Source organism: Camellia sinensis, chromosome 1 (assembly GCF_055761805.1).
Source record: "Camellia sinensis isolate YWXY chromosome 1, ASM5576180v1, whole genome shotgun sequence".
NCBI lineage: Eukaryota > Viridiplantae > Streptophyta > Magnoliopsida > Ericales > Theaceae > Camellia > Camellia sinensis.
Genome location: NC_138961.1, coordinates 129216589 through 129240039, shown reverse-complemented (window position 1 = coordinate 129240039; position 23451 = coordinate 129216589). Strand labels below are relative to the sequence as shown.

The window sequence follows — 23451 nt, the reverse complement described above, 5'->3', positions numbered from 1 at the left end:
AAACACTAAAATTAAACATATTTTATTATCTCTTTACACCCCTTACTCTTCAATCCCTACTCGTCTTCTTCCTTTCTCAATTTTCTCTCTCTTTCTCTTATATATCTTTTTTTAAAAAGTGAGAATCATATTGTTTTGATCATAGAAGAACGCAATGGATGAAGAAACAGTGGTGAAGAACCATAAAAAAGTGAGTTTTTTTTTTATTTGTTTGGTAGGTTTTTGTTTCGTTTTTCTAGATTGTTCTTTAACTTTTGCTCGATGTTTCAAAATCGAACAAAATAAAATAGTCTGATATCACATTGCTGAACAAAAAATATGTGTTTAGTAACTAACTGGCAAACAAAAGATACATTTCCAGTAACTCAAGGCTGAATTTTTAAAATTTGTTTGGCTACTCATTACTGTGTATTTCCAATTTCATTATATATATTTGCTTGGAAGGATTATGCTTTTACTCATTGCAACAATGCAGGTACTGCATTATTAGTGGACTCCAGTCATAAATTCATTACAGACGAGGTTTATTAAGTTTTTTTATGAATACAATTTTTTTTTAAATTTTTAATTTGTATTGAGTTTTATTAATAACTTGACGTATAAATGTATTTATTATTTTTAGATTTTTAGTAGTTGTCAAGCATTAATTAATTTTGTTTTTGACGTTGGGAAGAAGACTGGATTTGTCATTATTATAAAGACATTAGATGCGGGAGGTAATGGTAGAAAACTAAGACTTACACTTGAGTTGCATTTGAATATAGTGCATTACGTACAACTATTTGGTTCACATGAAAGGGTTAATGACCTTACTTCTATCTTATCCAACTTCGAACCTGGCCTTGAATTTAATCATTGGATGACTATGCTTGACATGGGCTATTTGATAGTATCATACTACCGAGTTGTTCTTTATCATTTATCCATGCAATAGTGCTTGATGTTTTTACCACTTAGATTAGTACCAATTGCAACACCTGAACAAAAAGATATTTGCATAGGATTTGTAAATGGAAACTATTTTGTATAGGTACAAACTACCGAGTCTGCTTAGATTATTGCCATGTCTTATTTTGTAATTCTACTTATTGATGTCTTTGTTATACGTATAACCTGGTCATCCAATACCTCCGATAGCAAATAATTGGATTCGTTTTCATCACTTGTGTGCTAGTAGATGGAAGAAAGCATATACTACCTCGTATTCATCTGTACACTTGTTGTAGTAATTACCAAAACTACTGATAAAGACAAATTGTGAAAACATGTTTAATTGATGGATGAAAACAATAACAGTTTTTATGGATGCTTTTATGGATATATTTTACACTTGATATTTTTGTGAATATTTTACGGATACTTTTTATGTATAATTTTATGGATGTGTGTTTGATTTATGGATGTTTTTTATGGATGCATGAAGGAAAAAGTAAATCTTTCAACGTACAATAATAGGTGACTAGATAAATCTATCATAGTTTGGCAACACGACACTAGAGTAATCTAATTTGTATAGTAATGTATCACCAAACAGACACTTCACAAGTGACCTCGAATTAATTTATTGTTATTATCCAATTGAACGACAACATATTGCAGGAAAAAAAAAGTTTGTTTAGTAATATAGCATTGGATTAATTTAATTCATTGGCATTGTATTACCGAACAGCCCGACACAAATTTAAAAATCATTATTTGGAAGAAAGTGGCTCTATAAATGTATAACAACAAAACGGTGGAGAAATCTATTTTTTCTGGCAACATAACACTAACATAACACTAGAGAAATGTAAATTGTTTAGCACTGTGTGACCGAACAGGCACTTCGCTGTGAGCTTCATTCACTGTCTTCCTTGTCTTTCTCTTTGCCCTTGTTGCCAAGTTTTGAAGAGTTTTACTTTAGGGTTAATTTTGGTAATATAATAAGTGTAATAAGAATATTATTTTTTTTAGTAGTATAACGAGATAAAAGGTGTGAAGAGGTAAAGTAACAGTGTAAGAATCACTCGAAAGTAATTACGGTGTGTACCCATTATAAAATTGGACTAATCCCTTGAAGCACCCTACAAATGGGGTATCTCTAGAAATAGTCTGTATAGTTGGGGTAGTTCCACAAATACAAAATAAGATGGGTATCTCTGTGAACATGATCACCTGTCGATCACGGTGACCCCTCTGAAGGAGAAATGCCCACTGATCTGGTTTAATCAAAAGCCATTGATGCACAAGGACGCTCAATATTCAACAAACCCACAACAATGTGGAAGCTGAACCAGTCAATTTTAGGCGGAGACGAAGAGTTACAAGACAACCTGTTGGATGGACAAGAAGGCCTCTGTTCTATATCCCCTTTGCAGGTACTTTGAATTATTTTATTATAAATTCACTCAGTTTTTTCAAACATTATTAGGTTTTTTCCATTTGGGTTTTAAGGCTTTCTTGTTCATCTTGTTTGAGCAGAGAATTTACGGATTCGCTGCATGTTTGGTTGCTGGCTTCGTTTGTATGTTTCTGGTATGACCTTTTTCGAATACGCTTTAATTTATTTAAATTTTTTTTTTTTTTGTAAAATGGTTTCATTTAGCGTGCTTGAGGTGGAAAAGAGATGATGTTATATGATAAACTTGTGTGTAAAGCCTTACTCATTGACCATCTAGCTATTATAAAATTTTGCTAAAACCCTAATTACTTCCATGCATTGGAAGTATGATAAAAACTCTTTTAAGTTGACATGAATTATGTACAGGATTGGCATTTGCTTAGGTAGTGATTTTAACCCACTTACTAGTGTTATTATTATGGGGATATCTCTGAGGTCCACTCTTGGCGTGGCTGAGGATGTATATTCTGATTGAATCCGATGCAAAACTGCTATCAAAAGTATTTTATAAAATCAAGAGCTCAGCCACTCAGGCCTAAGTTTCAACTACAAGGAAATGTGTGACAATGTTTTGATTAATGTAAAAGTTCCATTTGGGTTTAGGGTTTTGCTACCGAGTCATTATGAATTTAACTTCTAACTGTCTGTGCAAAGAAGTCAAGAATAGCTTCTTTTTTTTTTTTTTTTTTCACGCCATTGATTTGAAGATGTTTCTTCTAATCTCTTATGAAGAACCTACTGCTAAGAAGCACGGACACTTCTAAAAAGGTGATGTATCTGTGTTGTGTCCGTGTTGGACACCGATACTTTTTGGATACTCTTAGGACACGTGTCCAACACTCTTCAAAACGTGTCCTATTTTTTAAATTTTTATAAAGACTCGGACACTTGGAGGACACACGTGTCTATTGATTAGACACATGTGGAACTAATTATAAGTTTGAACAAAACAACTTAAGATACAATAATAAAACAAAAATCATATAAATTTATAGGAATTAGTGCCATATTGCAATTTTTATTATCTTTGAATGATATATTCATATATATAACAGATAATAAATATATAAAATTATATATTTCATGCGTGTCCCCCACGTGTCGTGTCCTGTATTTTTTTGAAAATTACCATCTCGGCGTGTCCGTGTTGTATCCGTGTCCATACTTCTTAGACCTACTGGTATGTTTCTAAAACTTGCATATGTTCACATGCAGTTGAAATAAATTAGTTAGATCGAGGAGTAAAATTTCAGTAGTGATAGGTAGCTGTGATGATTGTCTTTTATGAGAGCCTTGCTTATTAGGCTTGAGCCTATGGTTATTTAAAACCTCTAGGTTTTGTTTTAAATTTTAAGTTGCTTTCGTGATCTTCATGGTGAGAAGATGTGATCCTTAGTCCATAAGCCTACTGGTCTCTTAAATTGATTGCGGCATTATTTTAAATACAAAACTATGTACTGACAACAAGATCTTGGAGGTGTTTGCTATAACATTTATTGAAGAAAATGATTTGCATCTATTGCTGATATTGCTGACAAAGCAGTAAACACCTTGTATCAACTCACTTTTTATTATTATTATTATTTATTTTTATCAGCATCAATCAAAATAAAAATAAAAAACAAGAAGAGAAAAAAGAAAAAGATTATTACAACAATAGTCCCAACACCCTTAATGCACCCCAAAAAACACTACACCCAACTATAAAAATTTCAAAACATTACCATCTTCATAAAAGTTTCTTTTTGAATTTTGTAATTGCTTTACAATTTAAGTTTTTCTTATAACAGGTCCAACTTAGGTTTTTGTATCTGGTTACAGTGTCATGTTCTCATCATCCTTGATTTTGTTTAAAGTAAAAGGGAGTATGTATAATCATCATACTCTTGGTTTTACGCTTTTCAATTATATTGATTTTTTTTTCTTTGCATGATTCTTATTTTTATTAAAAGAGAATATTTATAATCATCCTACTTTAGGTTTCATGCTTTTCAGTGATGTAGTTTTTTTTGTTGGTTAGGTGTTGGCTATGTTGATAGTCATCATATCCTTTGGCTGGCTCTATTCACAACATTGGAATTATATGAACATTTTTTCTGGGATCATCCATTTGCAAGCCTTACAAAGTTGCTGAAGGCTGGGATCCTTGTTCCACTATTTAGTGTTATTAAGAATGGCGTGAATAAGCATACTTGTTTTGAATGGTTTTGGTTGCGTATGAGAGGGTTCGTGGATGTCGCTGGAAAATTTGAAGGTCTCCGTAAAAGTCACCGGAATCTTCGAATGTCGGCAGAAACTTTGAATTGGAAAAGTCGCCGGAATCTTCGAAGGCTTGCCGAAAAATTTAAATGTCGCTAAAAATTTCAAATGAAAAATTCGAATGTCGCCGGAAATGTCGAATTTCTTAGAAAAATATGGGGAGGCTAAGATTCTTCAATGGTCACAACTAATGAAAACCCACGTAGAGAAGAGATGATGAGAAGAAAAGGTTGGGTGAAAAAGGCAGCAAAGTAGTTAGAGAGAGAATAATGGCAAGGCTCTCCCATGAATCTCCCACTTACTCTCAAGGTAGATAATGGAGAAGAGATATTAGTTCTTTCCCAGAATAATCTCTCCAAAATCCTCTTCCTTGTAAAGCTATGGGTGGGTGCTATTTATAGGCATCTCATGATGTAGGATGGAGCCTATGTGCAAGGCACATGGGGAATATTCCCTCTAACCACTTTGTCCGAGAAGGTGACCTCTCCGAAGATTAAAAAAATTCCGAAGAAGAGATCAACGTCTTGGCGAACCCTTTTCTTAGCCACGCCTAACCAATGATTCTCAATCATCCCAAAGGTTCAGGGGTAGTCCCAGAGGACACCCTGCTGCAGAATGGTTAGGGGTAGTTCAAGAGAACGTTGTACCGCAAATATTGTCGAGTCTCAGGGACCTCTTGGATCGTGCCCTCAATATGGATATAACCTAGTTTAACCGAAGAGTGAATTTATCTCCATTCACTGTTCGCGGGATCCGGTCCTTTGTTCAGACTCTGTCACGACCATAGTTCTGGTGCGTAGATCCCTGAAAGCTCTGAGCCCGCAAGTGTTTTGGGACTCATTAACGGAGTGACTTTTAGATTGCGTTTGAATCCGTTCGAAGCTAAGCGTTTAAGATCTCTAGGTTCGTGGATCCGAATCTTTTAGAGTGCTAGCTCAAATAGGTCTTTAGGCTCGTGGTTCCGAGTCTTTTCGAGACTAAGCAAATATCTCGGAGAATGGATCTCCTCCGAGGGTTTCATCTCTTCTGAAAGTAATGATTAACCTTCTCAGACACTCATATGATCTGGGCTTTCTTGGATGGGCTTGTTGGACTTTCTCTAGAGATATAAGCCTAATGAGTCCTCCTCAGTCCAATTTGTTGACTTTTTCACGGGTTCATTCAATAGAATTCATTTGAGACCACTTGGTGACAATTTCTCTGGACCCATTAATTTTAGGGCTTTTCGATTGGGTTTCGATTCGACCCAATTAATTTAATGGCTTGAAGTTAACCCCTCTTGCATTTTGCTCCTTGCATGTATGGGAAATTTTGAATTTATTGGACATGCATATTTTGACTTCTTCGAACATATTTTGTCTTCATTTCCTCGGACATGTCTTGTGTCACTTCCTCGGATGTATTTCGTCTCAATGTGACCTATGGATAAGGTTGACAACTCATAAAAATAAAAGAATATTTTTGGTCCTTATGCCATGTTTGGCCCACACACTTTTATACTTTCTCAGATTTTTGATGCCCCAAAAATATCAAGATTTAATATTTAATTAATACACCAGCTTAATAATTCCAAAACAATCAAAATTTGATTGTTTTGTTCTTGATTGATCCCCCAACCAAATAAGTAAGCCCTCTCTCTCTACAGTTTCAACCGACCCATTCTCTTTCTTTCTTTTTTCCCTTTTTTTTTTTTTTTTAAAGAAATTGAAGACCAACTCTCTACTAAATAATTAAATAACCAAGATTCTTGTTCCTTCTCTCTCTTAAACGAACAAAGACCCAAAAGCTTTTATTCTTTGCCCTCTTGCTCTGAGCACGACAAAGAGTAGGATTTCAATTTTCTCAAGACCGACGGCCAACAAAGCTTCTGCCGAGTGCCGACCCAAAAAATCATGAAGGCCCATTTTCTTCTCTCCTCCAGCAAAGTGAAACCCACAATATTTTTGGCCTCTTCTGGAAATCAAAGTCTCCAAGCTTCACTCTCTATAAGATTTTTTAGCTGGCCCAACTCTTTCTCTAAAAAAATTGAACAAACCAAAGCTTTGTTCCTTTGCTTCAAAGACGAATGAGGACTACTGCCATTCGCACGCTGCTGACCCTTTGCTGCTGATGCAAGCCAACAGCGTTGCTCCCATCGTCGCCAGCTGCTTGTCACGCCACCGACCCCTCTTGGTCCTTGGTCTGCTGCGGCTCAGCTCTCGCCTGCCTTGTGCGTGCATTGCTTCTTGGGTCGTTTGTTGGTCTTGACTTGTCTGCGGCTTGGGCTGGCCTTGTCCCACGCTGCTCACAACTCCGATACATGCTGCCCACGCCGTCCTCGGCCTCTGCTGGCCTTGACTTGCTTAGCCGTGATCTGCCCCTTTTTGGCCTGACTATTGCTGTTTTAGCCTTACTATTTGCTCACTTCTTGTTGCCAGAGTCAGTCTTGCTCATCATTGACCCATCTTCTCCTGCTCTGCTACTCTAGATCAGTGGGTAAGCCTTTGAAAGAAACCCCCAATGTTTTATTCCCTGATGCTAATAGATTATGATTTTGTTGGGACTTGCTTGAATGTAGTTAAATTGTGCAAACTTGACTTGAGAAGGTGAATTCCTTGATTGTACAACCCATGAAATTTCTGTTGCTGAACTGATATAGATAGAAACTTGATGCTTGGGATTTGTTTGACTTGATTATATAAGATCTGAATTAAAACTTGAAATCTGAACCTCCATTGATGAGCTTGACTTGAATAAAGCTTTGATGTTGTAATACCCCATTGGTGGTGAGATCTTGTGTTGATAAATCCAACATAGATGGAGTATTAATGTTGCAAAGATCCATTGGTATAGAGAGAGATAATTTGAATCCTTTAAGCTTTGTTCGTGTTGCTACTGAAAATTTTGTTAGACTTGTTGAGGTTTGTTGTTGAACCCACTTTGATATGCTTGAGAAAATATATTTTGAATCCTCACTTGGAATCTGAAACTCCACTAATGTTGAGACTTGTCAAATCCGAGAATGATGAAATTTTGCTGCTCACTTTTGTGTCTGAACCACTGCTACTAGATCTTGAACTCATGTTGATAATTTTGATGCAAATAGAACATTTGAAACTTGCTTTGAGCTATTTGACGTTGAGAGAGAACATGTAGTACAAGTGAGTGTTGTTGCTAGCTTTGCTTGTCTTGAAATTTGTAGAGCAAATAAAATAAATGTTGTTGCTAATGAAACCCCGAGGAAATAAGCTCCTCATATTGTATATAAATCTTGTCGTCGAATGATTGATTGTTGTGGTTCTGAGAATAGTGAAACCTCCACATTGAGCTTCATATACTTCATGAATGAATTCCCTATATCCAAATTTAGTGAATCAAATAGCATTCTAAATCTTTCTTGCACCACTTATCGAGTGACACCAGGCTCTTTTGAGCTCGATTCAACGTGATCAAAAATTTGTATGTTAGATGGGTTGGTTTAGTTTTCCTTTTGTTCTATAAACTGCTTAGGTCGGTACAAGGCTGCCTGTGCCCAAAAGCGATGATTCACTTGTCCCCTTGTCCATAGGGACCTCGTGGCATACAATCGAAACCACTCCTATACTAAATAGCCACCCCTTTTTCTCTTTTTACAGCCTTGTGGATGGACCAAAATCTTTGATAGGCAAGGAATTGATCCAGAGGGAGACGAATAGGAAAAAATTGGAGCAACGAAGCTTAGAGACCTTACTCAACTACCAGAACTTTAAGGAAACAAAGCCACCACTGATATTTTCGGCCCGTTCCCCTTCAATCTATTGATTGCTAGAAGTATCCCTGATCTAGCTCCCGAAGTGGTCCTTTGAATTTGAATCCCGGAAACTCACGGATGGTTACCAACAACTTCTTTCTATTGTGAGATGCTAAAAATGAAAGCGTTTGCAACACATACCGAAAGGGTACTAATTAAGTTGGCCATTAATAACATCATTGCATGCAAGGAAGCTTGGTGGGGTTTCATACGAGGGTCCTGCGTACTGTGCCATCGCCCAACCAGTACAGTATGACCATCCCTGCTATGGTCAACAAGCTCGTGTATGGACTTGCGGTAAGTTGCCATTTTGTCTCTGTCACGGAATTGAATGACTGATTTACATTCCATAGTGATGAAGCTCCCTAGGCTGTCCTTCTGGTGAAGCAACCCACACCTCGCTTGGAAGAAAAAACTGATGTAATAGAGACTAAGACCATATATTGCTGTTTTGTTGATTTTGTGGATGCTCAGGAAATAAATAGTTGATGATGGAATTCTATTTGAACCCTTGTTACTATTATGTTGACTTACTAGAGACAAACCCGGAAAGACCAATCCTTGCTTGTCAATTATGAAGTGGGTTAGAGAAATAAAGCTGTAGCAGTATTGTTAAAAAAAATACTGATGTATTATTATTGATTGTATTGATTGATTTATATTACAAATGGTGAGTGGCTCATTATATAGGAGAGGGTGAGTGTAGTAGGTGAGGAGTAGGTGAGGAGTAGGTGGTGGTAGGTGATGGTAAATTGGTGGTAGGTGATTGTAAATTCTAACAGCCCCCCGCAAACTCAAGGAGGATAGAAACTAACCAACTTGAGTTTGGAGAGAGTAACAAAACAAGAAAATACATAAAAATAAAAGAGGATAGGAGACACTGTATGGTCGTGTCAGACCATTGGTGAAGACACTGGATGGTGGTGTCATAACGTTGTAGAGGACACTGTATGGGGGTGTCATAACGTTGTAGAGGACACTTTATGGGGTCATGTCGGACCGGTGTAGAAGACAGTTTATGGGGTCATGTCGGACCGTTGTAGAAGACAGTTTATGGGGTCATGTCGGACCGTTGTAGCAGGACAGTTTACGAGGTCTTGCCGGACCCATGTAGAAACTAACCGGAATCAATGTCGGGACAGTTTACAGAGTCTTGTCGGACCCATAAAGGAGCTAACCGGAATCAATGTCGGGACAGTTTACAGAGTCTTGTCGGACCCTTAAAAAGTCGCACCCTCAAAAAGGTGTGCCCAATCTTTCAAAAGGCGTGCCATCAAAAGGCGTGCCCAATCCATAAAAAGGCGTGCCATCAAAAGGCGTGCCCAATCCATAAAAAGACGTGCCATCAAAAGGCGCGCCAGACACGCGACGATGCACGTGATCGACAGTGCGCGTGTCGGCCTCTTCGTCATGTGCTATATAAATGAAGGCGGAGGCTGAGAGAACATGTGGAAATCAAACCAGTCTGAAACCTCTGAAAAACTCTTCGTGGGCTGAGAGAGATACACTGGTAACACTCTGTAAACACTCTGTAACCAACCCATCTCTGAAATACTCAGCAACCATAACATGGCCTCTTCTTCCCGTCCAGCTACCCAGAACATGGCCTCCTCTTCCCGTGGTCTGCTTACGCTCTTTCCAGAACTGAACGAGTCCACAAGAGAGAGAACTGGAGCGGTGGCACTGGAACCTCAACCGAGTGCCCCGGAGTTTACTCCGCTGGACTTTCCGATGCGGTCTGTGGAGCAAAGAATGGCAGTGCAGTCGGATGTGGAAGCCAATCAGTATACATCAAAGTCATGTGTGGAAACCATGACGGCGGTTACAAACTTGTCGAACCGGCTGCAGAGTAGGGCAAATGAGGTGCAGCAGTTAAACTCCCAGCTGGCTCTGCTCCAACGCATGTATAAGGATGCGCGAGCAGAGATAAGTGTGCTAAAGGCGGAAAATAAGGAGCTGAAGCGGAAGGCCACCATGATGTTCCGGTTTGGAGGTCCGCCATATGCTGCAGTGGAGGAGCAGGGAGTAGTGATCATGCCCAGTGGAGTGGGAAATACGGAGGCAACACCGGCAAGGGCCGTCCAGGACGGAGGCAAGAAGAAGAGAACTACAGCAGAGTAGAGAAGAAAAATCCTGCCTGTGGATGTGGTTGTTTTGTTTTGTTTTGTTTTTTTTTTTTTTGTTTTGTTTTGTTTTGTTTTGTTTTGTTTTGTTTTTTATATTTTATGTTGGTGTAAAATTGTGATCGGGGTTGATCCCCTGATATGAATAAAATGAGTTTGGTGTGCAGTTCGTCTTCTTCTTCTGCGGTTTTTTTTTTTTTTTTTTTTTTGGTGGAAAAGAAGAATAATAATAAGAAATAAAATGAAGTGGGGGATAAAGGTGAAGAAAAATTTCGGAAGGGTAAAGTAATAAAAAATAAAATTAGGGAAAGAAGGTGATGGGTGTGCAAAACAGTGTGTGGTTCGTGTCCTTGTCAAAAGAGGGAATAAAATAAATATAAAAAACTATGAGTGGGGAACAAGAGTGGGTGGAAAGAAGGAAATAAAAGAAAAAAATAAAGAAATGGAGTGGGTGTGGCGTATGATAATACTGTTAGATGTAAGAATGACATGGATCCAATAATTTAATTAATCGATAAAGCAGCAACTAAAGGTGGTGAAAAAAAAAAAATAATAATAATAATAAAAGAAAGGTGCACATGGGTTGGAAAAGTGAAGAAAGGAGAGAGAGAACAGTGTAGAATAAAAAAGTTGATAAAAAATTGGAGGAAGTGGGTTGAATAAAAAAAGGAATGTGACTGTGAAAGGGGAAAGAGGCGAGAGATGAAAGTGCATTGGTGAGTGGGATCACGTGAGTGGTGTAAGGTTAGTACTCCTTCCCGTTATCAATTCTGGTGGTCTGACCCCCAGCATCGATCAATGCAGAAGTGACTGTCAGTGCTGCTCCTGCTGAAATTGCTGTTGAAATGCTTCTTCCTTTGTAACCATGCTTCTTCCCGTTATCAATTCTGTAGTCCTCTTTTTTTCACTCACTCCCCGATCTCCAATCGTCTCCTACACAGATCAATTTTTGCATCTGTCTCTGGATTAAAGGAGATCTATGGATCCTTCAGAACTTAGGTATTTGGAAGATGATGATACCCCAATGATGAAAACGATCAAGGGTGCAACCACTGGAGCTGTTGATGGTACCCCAAGAGGGACTTTATTAAAGGAGCTGTTGGTGGTTTCGTTGCTGGTGGAGCGGACACCACAGGAGGTGGCGCCGCCGTGGGGCTGGTGGATGGAGCAGGAGTTGTCAGTGACATGAAAGAGAAACTTGCGTATGTTGCCCTTGATTATGAGCAGGAGTTGGAAACTGCCAAGAGCAGCTCTTCAGTGGAGAAAAGCTATGAATTGCCAGATGGGCAAGTGATCACTATTGGGCAAGTGATCACTATTGGAGGCTCAATCCTAGCTTCTCTCAGCACCTTCCAGCTGATGTGGATATCCAAGGTGAATATGACGAATCTGGTCCAGCTATCGTTCATCGGAGTGCTTTTGAGCTAGGTGAATACGTGATTGGTGATCAAGCACTTGGTAGCAAAAGAATACACCAAGATGGTGGTAGTGAATCGAACGGAGGAGAGAGTGGCTGCAATCCGTGAGGAGTGAAGGTATGTGTAAAAAATTCCAGCGGGCAGCGAAGGCAAGGTTGCCGGCCGGCTGCCCGCCGGTGAGAAAAAAATACAAGCCTAAATCTTATAGCTCTGATACCATGTTAAAAAAAATACTGATGTATTATTATTGATTGTATTGATTGATTTATATTACAAATGGTGAGTGGCTCATTATATAGGAGAGGGTGAGTGTAGTAGGTGAGGAGTAGGTGAGGAGTAGGTGGTGGTAGGTGATGGTAAATTGGTGGTAGGTGATTGTAAATTCTAACAGCCCCCCGGTATGGTGATTGTAAATAAATCGTTACCGCTTGTTTGATGTTCACTCAACTCTGATAAGTTGAATTTGATATTGCCCTCATTGCTTGTTGGTTTTATTATTTCAGCTAAATGGCTTCCCGTAAGAAGTCCACCACCTCGAGGCCCTCGAAACTTGCACTAATGGAGGCAAGGGCTGTCCTTTGGAAGTTCGAGTGGAAGCACACACTCTACTTCGGCAAGAAAAATTCTCGAAACTCACACTAATGGAAGCAAGGGCCGTCCCTTGGAAGTCCGAGTGGGAGCACACACACTCTACTTCAGCAAGAAAGATCCTCGAAACTCGCACTAATGGAAGCAAGGGCTATCTCTCGAAAGTCCGAGTGGGAGCACACACTCTACTTCAGCAAGAAAGATCCCTTTGGCAAGCAAACGAGTCTACTACTCCTTTCTTCTTCAAGGGGTGACAAAAATGAAATTGTCTCAAGCAATAAATCACAATGGAGAAACATAATATAGAGGAAATAAATTTCTGTATAATATAAGAAAGATAAAACTTCTTGGACAACGCAGTAAAATAAAACTGTAAATGTCACAGATAGGCTTCTTCTAGGGGATGTTGGCCTTTGCCCCTAGTGTTGTGAGAGCATCCGGAAAGATTTCACCAATCACTCGGGTTGGGGCTTCGGTCCATCTTGCATACATTTTGGAGCCACTTCGGGCTTTATCACTATGTCCTCGTCGGGAGATTCTTCCTTTAACTCGGGCCTAACTATGGGAGAGACTAACCCCTTACACCTTCATAAGTAGTACACTGTCTTGTCTCCCTCTCGGACCTTCATCACCTTCCGAGGGATAGGAGAGCTTTTGGGCATTGAGGAAAGTTAGGACAACGGTTGTTTGCTTGACTCGGCTTTTGGTTTGGCATTCGAGTAATAAGGTTCACGTGTATCAAAGGGTCTTTCTGAAGCCTCTATAGTGACTGTCTCATTTTCCCATTTGCGTTTGACACATTGATGATAACTTGAAGGCATGACACCGTACTTGTGCATCCAAGTCCTCCCCAAGATAATGTGGTAGTTTGTCTTGGAGTCAATGATATGAAATTTAGTGGCCGAGTGAATCACCCTTACGGCCAAATCAACTGTCACATTCTCCAGAGTAACTTTCTCTTCTCCTTCGAAATCCGTGATGACTACTGGTTGTTTCACGATGTAGTCTTCTTCGAAATCCTGGCCTTCTCTAGAGTGGCCCAAGTAATGATACTGATGGAAGCTCCTCTATCTAGCAAAACCCTCTTAAACTCAACCTCATTGATGTAAGCGCTCGCACAGAGTGGTCGGTTGTGTGAAAAAGGGTACTTTCGGTCTGCTTGGAAATTGCGTTCCTCAGAATAGATCCCTCAACTGTCATGCCCTCCTCATGGTGTGTCTCGACAATGTTGACAATGGACTTGGTAATTTCAGTTCTCTCTTCCTCGGAAAGCCTTAGCTGATCGAAGAACTGTTTGAACTTGATGTTATCCTAGAGAGTCTTTGCATAGTGATCCGGATCTTTTTCCACCCTCAGCAGTTCATAGTTGACCAACTCATAGGTCTCATTGAAGTAGGATGACATACAAACATGATGCTTTCTTCTTGGATTGAAGGGTGCTTTGTAACCAACTCTTCGTTCTGGATCGAAGGGTTCACCATAAGAAACTTTCTCGCCTTCTAGCTCGAGGGTGTCTTCGAGGAAATGCTCCTCACCTTATGGCTTGAGGGCATCTTTGAGGGGCTGCTCCTCATCCTTTGGTTCGAGGGCGTCTTCGAGGAAATGCTCCTCATCCTCTGAGTTTTCAATTGTTTTAATCATTGGCCCGTCATATGCCATCATAGCCACGTTTTCTGGATATCCTGGCGCTTCTGTTCTTTGACCTTAGCTCATCTACTTCAACTTTCTTTCTAAAGATCTTAAATGTCCAACACTTTTCTGTAGGATGCCGTAGTGATCGGTGGAAAACACAATAATTAAGACTCTCAGTGTCCTTCTTCGGCAAAAGCTCTTCGATATAAGGCAACTTTAGGACTCTATCTACCACCCATTCTTTGACTAAGGCCTTCACCTTCTCAATACCACACGGAAAAGGAGTGTCATCTTCGTAGCTCCTTTTCTTTTGACCTTTGAATCTCCCCTTTTAACTTTCGGGTAGAGGGCGCAGAAGCCGCAGTGACAGAAGGTCCTCGGGTTGACTTTAAGCTAGTTTTATAACTAGTCTTGAACCCGATCTATTGAGACTGAGGTATGTTAATGTTTCGAGTTGCTTCAATTAGTGTTGAGAAGGAGGGTAGCTTGTGATTAACAAGAAACATCTTGTACCCGTTCAATGCCCATTCAATACAGATTTGAACCAAGTTGTTTTCCTCTACGGCTTCGTGATAGTCCACAGCTTCGTCTTGGAACCTTTTCACATATTCGAGAATGTCTTCACCCTCCCGTTGCTTTTCCTTATAAAGAGTGAGAGTGGTGACCTTCTCAGCTACTTGAAAGAATTTAGCATAAATTTTGTTAACCATCTCCTCCCAACTTTGGATAGAATTTGGGGTCAAGTTAACATACCAACTATATGCCCGGTTGGTGAGGGACTTAGAGAATTCTCTCAGCCGAAGGACGTGATTTGAACCATGAATCCCCAGAGTCTCGATGAACCGAACAACATGTTCCCTAGCATTTCCTTGTTTTTTCGTCAAATTTGGTGAACTTTGGAATGGTGTACCCCTCCAGGTATGGGTAATTCAACACTTCGACCGGGTATGGAGGTTTGATGTCTGGGTCAGACAAAGAAGGTAGAGTTATTTTGCTTCGTTCTAGATTGAACATGGCTTGCACATCTGTAAGCATGAGAAATTATTGAGGGAGAGAACTTGACGGTGTACCCAAAGATCGAGCTCGAAGCAACTTCACCATTTGGGTGTAGAGAATTCATCACCATTGAAGAAATGTAGTGATATTGACCGTTGGCATCTATGGATATGACATTCAGTGACGATGTGTTGAATTGAGTTCCATAAACTTCGTTACACGCCATGGATATGCCGGGTTGGGCTTGGAAAGCTGTTGTCGGAGCCAAGGGAGACTTGCTTGGTACATGGGTAGAGTTTACAATTGGTGAAACAAAATTAGGCATGGATGGAGCACCATTTTGTAGAGAAATTCCCGTGGGCCTTGCTTGAACACCCATTGTTGTCGGAACACTACTTATCGCGCCAGAAACTCCTCCAACCACCAATGGACCGTGGCTCAATCCTCCAGGTGCTTGATTTTGTGCTCCATGGGCCACATGTTGTCCATGGATTGATCCTCTGAGTGCGTGATTTTGCACACCATGTGGGTCTTGATGGTTTTGACCGTTCCCAATATCACCATGAAGTTGTTGATGCTTGCCAACGCTGGTTTGACCTCCATTTGTTGCTAGTGGTGTGAAATTCGAACCCATCACCAACATGGTGGGTGAGATTTTGAAGGGTCGTGAGAATCTCTTGTTGAGTGTGTTGGAGTCCTTGAATGGCTTCAAGGATGAGAGGTGGGTCTTGAGCTTGAGTCCTCTCATCACTACCATTGGAAGATCCTTGTTGATGCAGCTCTTCATCCCCACCATCTTTGCCGGAGTTGCATGTGTTCTGGATCTTGTTGAAACCATCAACCAATCCGCCTCCCTAGTGAAGTCGTCAAAAAATGTATGAGAGGGTCTGGGGATGTTGCCAGAAAATTCGAAGGTCGCCGGAAAAGTCCTCGGAATATTTGAGTGTCCACTGAAAAAATTCGAAAGTTGCCAGAATCTTTGAAGGCTTGCTGAAAACTTCGAATGTCGCAAGAAACTTTGAACGGAAAATTTGAATGTTGTCGGAAATTTTGAATCTCCTAGAAAAATATGGAGAGGCAAAGATTCTTCAATGGTCACAACTAATGGAAACCCACATAAAGAAGAGACGATGAGAAGAAAAGGTTAGGTAAAGAAGAAGGCAAAGTAGTTAGAGAGAATAATAACAAGGCTCTTTCATGGATCTCTCACTTTCACTCTCAAGGTAGATAGTGGAGAAGGGAAATTAGTTCTCTCCTAGAATATTCTCTCCAAAATCCTCATTCTTGTAAAGCTATGGGTGGGTGCTATTTATAAGCACCTTATGATATAGGATGGAGTACATGTGCAAGGCTTATTGGCAATATTCTTTCTAATTACTTTGTCTAAGGTGGTGATCTCTTTGAGGATGAGAAAAATCCCGAAGAGGAGATCAACCTCGGTGAATACTTCTAGATTGCGTTCAAATCCGTTCGAAGCCAAGCGCTTCGGATATCTAGGTTTGTGGATCCGAACCCTTTCGAGTCTGAGCTCAAATAGGTTTCTAGGCTCATGGTTCTGAGCCCTTTCGAGACTAAGAAAATATCTCGAAGAATGGATCTCCTCCGAGGGTTTCATCTTTTCTGAAAGCAACGATTAATCTCCTCAGATGCCCGTATGATATGGGCCTCTTTAGACGGGCTTGTTGGACTGTCTCTAGCCAACCTCGGCTCAATATGGTGACTTTCTCGCTGGTCCATTCAATATAATACATTCAAGGCCACTTGGTAATAATTTCTCTGGACCCATTAATTTTTGGGCTTTCTGATTGGGCTCAGATTGGACCCAAATAATTCAATGGGCTCAAATTAACCCCTCTTATAGGTTGTATATAATGTAAGTTTGTATTTGGATGTGAAAGCTTCAATTTGAGCTCTTAAATCCAAATTTGTTATGCAAAAAAATATAAAAATAAATTATCGAGCAGGTTAGGACTTTGAAAAGTTAATGAGAATTTTACTAAAATGCTAAATTTAACATACTAGAAACTGTAGCATGTTTTGCATTGTGTGATTGAGATGATAATTTGTTAGGATATCAATATTAACTAATTTATCTTTATTTCTTTTTTATTATGTTTGATAGGGCTGCAAGTTGGCCAAGTATGATTGGGCTGAGAGGATCTGTCCAAACTTAGCTTGAAGTGTAGAGGGATTTTCCCAAGCTCGGCTTTAGGCTGAGCTCCAATTTTTGAAAGAGCTTGAGTTAGGCTTTTTACCTGAATTCAACACAAAAAAATCCTGGAAGCCATCCTAAACCAATGTGTAGCACTTAATAAAAATAAAAGAGAAAAAAATATCTCAAATAATTTGACGGTAAAAAATTAATGATTATTTTATATGTATATTTCATTTTTAGTATTAATAATTATTAATTTTAATAATAGAATTCAGATGTGAAAGCTCCTCCAGGTCTACTTAGAATTGAATTTGGGTTGGCAACTTTTAACCTATGCCCAAACCAAATGTGTAACTTCATTGCTTAAGACCTAAAATTTTGCTGATTAGACCCCAGTTGGACTTGCCCAAGTCAAACTCCTAATTTTTTGAGGGGTATGTTTGAAATAGAATTGCTATGAAGCACCGACACGTTCCCAGGGCTGGCGTACGAGTGTCGGACACGTTTCGGACACGGATACGCTGTGGACACGTGTCTGACACTCTCTCTAACGTGTCCTCTTTTTTTTTTTTTTTGAATTTTTTCAGTTGGATACGAAGTGGACACGCGATGACGCTTTCTGGACAAAGATTGAAGAACCCTAAGCTGTTGGAGAGAAAGAGGGAAAGAGATCTACAGAGAGATTGATTGAACGAAAAAGCCCTAATCTGTTCAAAAGAGATGAATCGAAGAAGCCCTAACCTGAGGTAATCTTCTTCGTCTTCTCTGCTCTGCTTCCTTCTCTTCGTCTTCTCTATCCTTCATCTTCTTTGTTCGTCTTCTTCTTTGGTTCATCTTCTCTGGTTTGTCTCTCTTTTCTTCTTCTGTTGTCTCTTTCTGATTTCACTCTATTCTTTTCACTTCTCTCCTTTTCTCCTCCCGTTTCTCTCCCTTCCTTTTATTTCCCGAATGCATCTCTCTCTCTCTCTCTCTCCCCTCTCCCTTTTTTTTTCTTTTTTTCTTTTTTTCTTTTTTTTTATCTTTATTTTTATTAAACCTAAAATTTATAGAATAAATTATTTTTATTCAAAAAAAAAAAATCAATTTTTATTAAAAAAATTTAAGAAATATGTTTATTAATTTTATTATTATTATAATTGTATAGGAACTAATTTTTTTTTTAAATTTTAGACATATAATAAATAAATAAAATTATATATATTAAACGTGTCTCCAGTTTGTCGTGTCCCTCATTTTTTGAAAATTTACGTATCCATGTGTCTGTGTCGTGTCCTATGTCCATGTCCGTGCAACATAGTAGAATTGTGTGTGTTCCCAATCCATAATGCTGAACCACAAAGATAGCTGGATCTAGTTTGTCATTTTTACATTGTTTGAAGAAGCAACATATTGTCATGTGCCCTTACATTTACTAATTCCTAAGTAGGAGAATTTGGACATCTTCATCTTCAATGTTGCCTTTAAAAGAGGCACTCAGCCCCCTGCAAAGGGCCCTTCATGGTGTCACATGCCACTGGGGCTGCTTTCTTCAGGTTTGGCCTGTGTTGAAGTACTCATACCTTTGTAAGTAGGGTGTCACTACCAAGTCTCTTGCTCCATATCCCTTGACACATTATGGGTAGATGAAGGCTCTTGGCTTGTTAGTCAAAGCAGCACAACACTTCCTTACTGATAATAATGACACAAATTGCATTTTTTGCCATGAGAAGTGTGAGAAATTTTCCCATTCCTGCAATCGTTTGCACATATCATTTTCATTGTAAATTTCATTCTTATGGACTCTGTAGAAGAGTGCTCAGACTGTTTTTGTCAGGCTTCAGAGCTGACATAAACTGTTTATTTCAGGCTTCCGCATGTTTGGGATCACCTATACGATTTTCAGGTGTTTACCTTTGCACTTTGGATTCCCCTATTGGCTGTTCCCTATATCACTGCTGTCATCCCAACATCATTGTTTTTGGTTTCCTATCTGCTCCTATCGGCTCCTATCTGCTGAAAAGATTCAGATCAATTGGGTTATGAATTCAATTTTCTCACAGTTCACCAAATCGGCTGGTAATTAGCATAGACGTTACTAGAGGGTAAAAATGATGATGTTTGTGGTTTTATAAATTTGAAAACTTTCTTTCTATGTCAGGAATAGGAATAGGAATAGGAATAAATAACATTTCATATTTCTTTTTAACTGCATATATTTACTTTGGGAAAAGATAATGCACAATACCAAGTCACGGATGTTGAAGTGAAGATTGTCTTTTACATTTGTAAATGTTTTAACATTTGAATTTTTGATACAGGCAATTTCATTTGATACTTCTGCTGCTGAATGTTATTGTCTAAATGTACTGATCAATTGGTGATGCCTATTTAACATGTCTTCTACCTTGTATATTTTTGCAGTCATTGATTGTTTTTGCCAAACCCATCAAGTTTGCAGTGTTGTTTACCTTTGGGAATATGTTGGCTGTTGGAAGGTTTGTTTAAAATTAGCTGATTGAGCCAAATGATGTTATTTCATCAATACTAAAGCCTAAAACCCACCAAGTTTCCAGATGACCACAAACAAGTGGAAGTTGCATATAACTTCTTTCCTATTATTATCTCAATTTCAGTATGGTACTTAACTCTTCTAACTTTTATTTCATTAGATTTTAAACTTGAAACTATGTGTGGCAGCACGGCATTCGTTATTGGACCTGGGCAACAAATGAGAATGATGCTTGACCCTGTTCGTATTTATGCAACAGCTATTTACGTTGGGTGTGTTGTCTTAGCTCTCATTTGTGCTCTCTTGGTAAGTCTCTGAGCTTTACTGAACAGGAAAGTAGTAGTAGTAGTAGTATGGAGGTTCTTTGGAATACATGTAGTGAATACTTGACTACATGGCCAGATGGGGAGAATATTGTAATGGAGGTTCTTTGGAATACGTGTTGACATGGAGGATAAGCTCTTTTTCACTGTTCAATTAAAAGGACACAATAGTTCTTCATAGGACAAATTTATTTGCGTCATTTTTCATTAATCCTTTCATCTGTTTTAAAAATGCAATGAGATTGGATTATAGGTTATCCTAGGTAGCCAAGTTCATTTTGTACATTTATCTTCTGGATTTTATGTTTTACGTTTGACATCAATTTCAACTTGGTAGAATTCAAGAGCATATGTAAATAATTCAAAAATATCTCTAAAATTTATCAAATACATAAAACAGGAAAAGAAAATTTTGAAATGGCTCATTTTTTTTTAAAAGTAGTGCATTTAGAAGCCATTTGTTTCTTTGCACATTCTCTATTTATAGGCTCCTCTTTGTTGGTCCTTGCATCATGTTGAGTCCAACACAGGAATTTTGGCAGTTCCTTGACATTTAAAGATGGAATCAGCACTAGCATAATGTTTTTGGGAACTTCTTTTTAATCTTCTGAATTTTTTGCTTGCAGATCCGTAGTAAGGTTTTGACAATACTAGCAATTATAAGCGAGATCTGTGCCCTAATTTGGTGAGTGCTTTTCACATGCATAATTCTTGTTTGTTTTTCATGAACTCTACTCTCCCTTATACTGTGTGCAAACTTGTATTTTTGAGGTCGATAGAGTTGTTGCTTATTTTCCGCATGCACACTTCTTTACATAATTAAAACTTCAATGTATGGTGTTTAACCAATTACCTATCTGAAAGTGAGTTGTATCGTATGAATTCCTATCTTGCTTATGCAACCATTTTTGAGTTGTTTCAGGTACAGTTTGAGTTATATTCCATTTGCTCGTAGGTTGGTGTCTGACATGATGATCCGTTTATTTGACACAGAGATCTAGACCCGCACAATTTGAAAGAAGTGTTCACCATTTAGTCATTTAAAAAAAAAAAAAAAAACCTGGATCATTGAGATTTGTTTGATTCTTATTTTTTTTTATTTAATTTTTTCATTTAATTTTGAGTTAGCACGAAAGGCGTGTTTCTATTCAAGTTGGTTTAGTGAGCATGTAATTGTTTTGTTGGTGGAAATCATATGTATTTTTAAATTGTGTTTGGACTTTTTGAATTAACGAAGATTTCCACTTTTCTATCATGTAGAAGAATCTCCTGATGTTCAAAAGCTTATCCCTTGTTGCTTGTCTTTAAGTCTAATTAGATAGTGAAAGGCATGAAAAATATCTCTGTCCTCTTCCTTTTTTCAACCAAACACAAGAACACCTAACACACTATGATTTTCACATTCAATTAACTTAATGCTAGCTTCCTACCACATAAAAGGAGTGTCTTGACATCATGAAGACTCACCCGTACAAGTCAAAGTGGAGGATACTAGCCGATCTATCTAAACCGTTGGATTTTCACTTAAATAGTAAGGGATTCGAACTATGATCAATGAGGAGATGAGCAAATTTCCTCATCAATTAGGATGGTTCCTTGGTGGTTAAAAAAAAATTTAAAAAAGATTGTTGTGATATTATAATATAGATATATCACAATCTACTTTTGTTGTATCGTACTCTCTTTGCTTTTTCTTTTTTTGAATTAGTACTTTCTCTTTGCTGTGAACTTAGCAATTGGTGTCTTGTTTTGAAGCTAAATGCCTAGTACTAGAAACATGAAAGCATATGAAAACAAAACAAAACCATCACAAAGATCACGCGAGTCCCTTGCCAACCAGACATATTGTGACCTCTCCAACCCTGGCCTAGGTAGACCCTGTACGTACTAGATTTTCTTATGAATCACTTGCTTCCATGGTGAAATTTACAAGGAAATAAATAATACATACTGACAAACAAAAGATTGTTCCAGTAACTTACCTTTAAAGATCTCATATAAACATTGGGGCCAAGAAGATTTTATACGGTACACTGTATGGCTACTGTTTGGGTGCATGAGTTTATCACAAGGATGTGATTCTTCCGGTCCATAGTTTGGACCAAAGGCGGTTGTTCGGGGCGTGAGGATTATTATGAGTTCTATTTCGATAATTTATATTTTTATGTTATCGGACACTTTGTGTGTATTATTCACACAAAAATTAGATTGATCCGTTAATTGTAACTTATTCTATTTATTATGTTTGTCATAACAAAAAAAATAAAAAATTAAATGATATATTTTGTTTAAAAACACAATTGTCGTCTTGTTTTTTTTGTGACAAACATAATAAATTGAATAGGTTACGATTATCGGATTGTTTTTTTGGATGATATTCATGAAGTGCTTAATAAAATGAACGATTCTAATTATCAAAATAGAATCCGCGAGCCCCATGAGCTTGAACAAAATGCCTTCAAATCCATAATGGCCCGGAGGTTTTCCACCTCTTTATGATAAGTCATATTTTGGTGAATCGTTTATTTTTTGTAAGGCTCTGTTTGTAGACTATTTGTGAAAAAATAATAAATTTTTTTTGATAATTATAATTATATGATTTTATTATATTTATTTTTAAAAAATAAATAAAGACCATTTATTTTTTATCCATTTTTGCGATGACATAATTCAGTCATGACATTATAAGATTAGTCTGATTATTATTATTTTTAAATGATATAAAAATATGACTTATAAATAAACGATTTAAGCTAATAAAATATAAATCCTTGAGGGGCATTATAGGCTCAAATTGTAGACTGAATCATCTATCTCCAAATTTATTATCTCCTTGTTTCAATACATATGATGTGATTTTTATTTTATTTTTTGGAATAAATTATATTATGTACTTAGAAATTTAAAATATAAAAATTTTATACACGATCGTTAAGAATTCTATAAACCAAAGCCCTTGTTTGCAAACAACATCAGACCACTTCCAACTGAAAAACTGGTAAAGAATTATGAAGACCAAAGCCCAGTTTGGGCTGGAAAATCTAGTTGAATTATTAAATGCATTTTTTTTTTTATTTTTACTATAATGGTGATGATTAAGATGCATGTATTGACATCAAAGTGCCCTTTTAGAAGATTATAATATTTTTCATTAAACAACGGAGATGGCCAAGTAAAATTCGTTTTGACAAAGAAAAAAGCAAAACAATGGAGATGACTAAGTAAAATTCGTTTTGGCTAAGAAAAAAGCAATTGAAAAAAGGTAAATTATAAATACACTTACTGAGATTTATGTAAAATATAAATTATTTTACGTAATT

The 23451-nt window shown here is 38.0% G+C and overlaps 1 protein-coding gene across 2 annotated transcripts; it reads left to right on the top strand.

Annotated features, from left to right (window-relative positions):
• Nucleotides 1-2042: 2042 nt before the first annotated feature.
• On the top strand, nucleotides 2043-21418 carry LOC114310757 (Got1/Sft2-like vescicle transport protein family). Of its 2 annotated transcripts, none has more exons than XM_028256853.2 (6): nucleotides 2043-2357; nucleotides 2461-2514; nucleotides 19721-19794; nucleotides 19997-20114; nucleotides 20758-20816; nucleotides 21054-21386. In XM_028256853.2, the coding sequence occupies exons 1-6, from the start codon at nucleotides 2259-2261 to the stop codon at nucleotides 21130-21132; spliced, it is 483 nt and encodes a 160-aa protein (XP_028112654.2). In that variant the 5' UTR covers nucleotides 2043-2258; the 3' UTR covers nucleotides 21133-21386. The 2 variants fall into 2 exon arrangements, with proteins under 2 accessions (XP_028112654.2, XP_082740209.1); XM_082884083.1 differs by lacking the exon at nucleotides 21054-21386 and adding an exon at nucleotides 21392-21418 and having other exon boundaries at nucleotides 2068-2357.
• Nucleotides 21419-23451: the final 2033 nt, after the last annotated feature.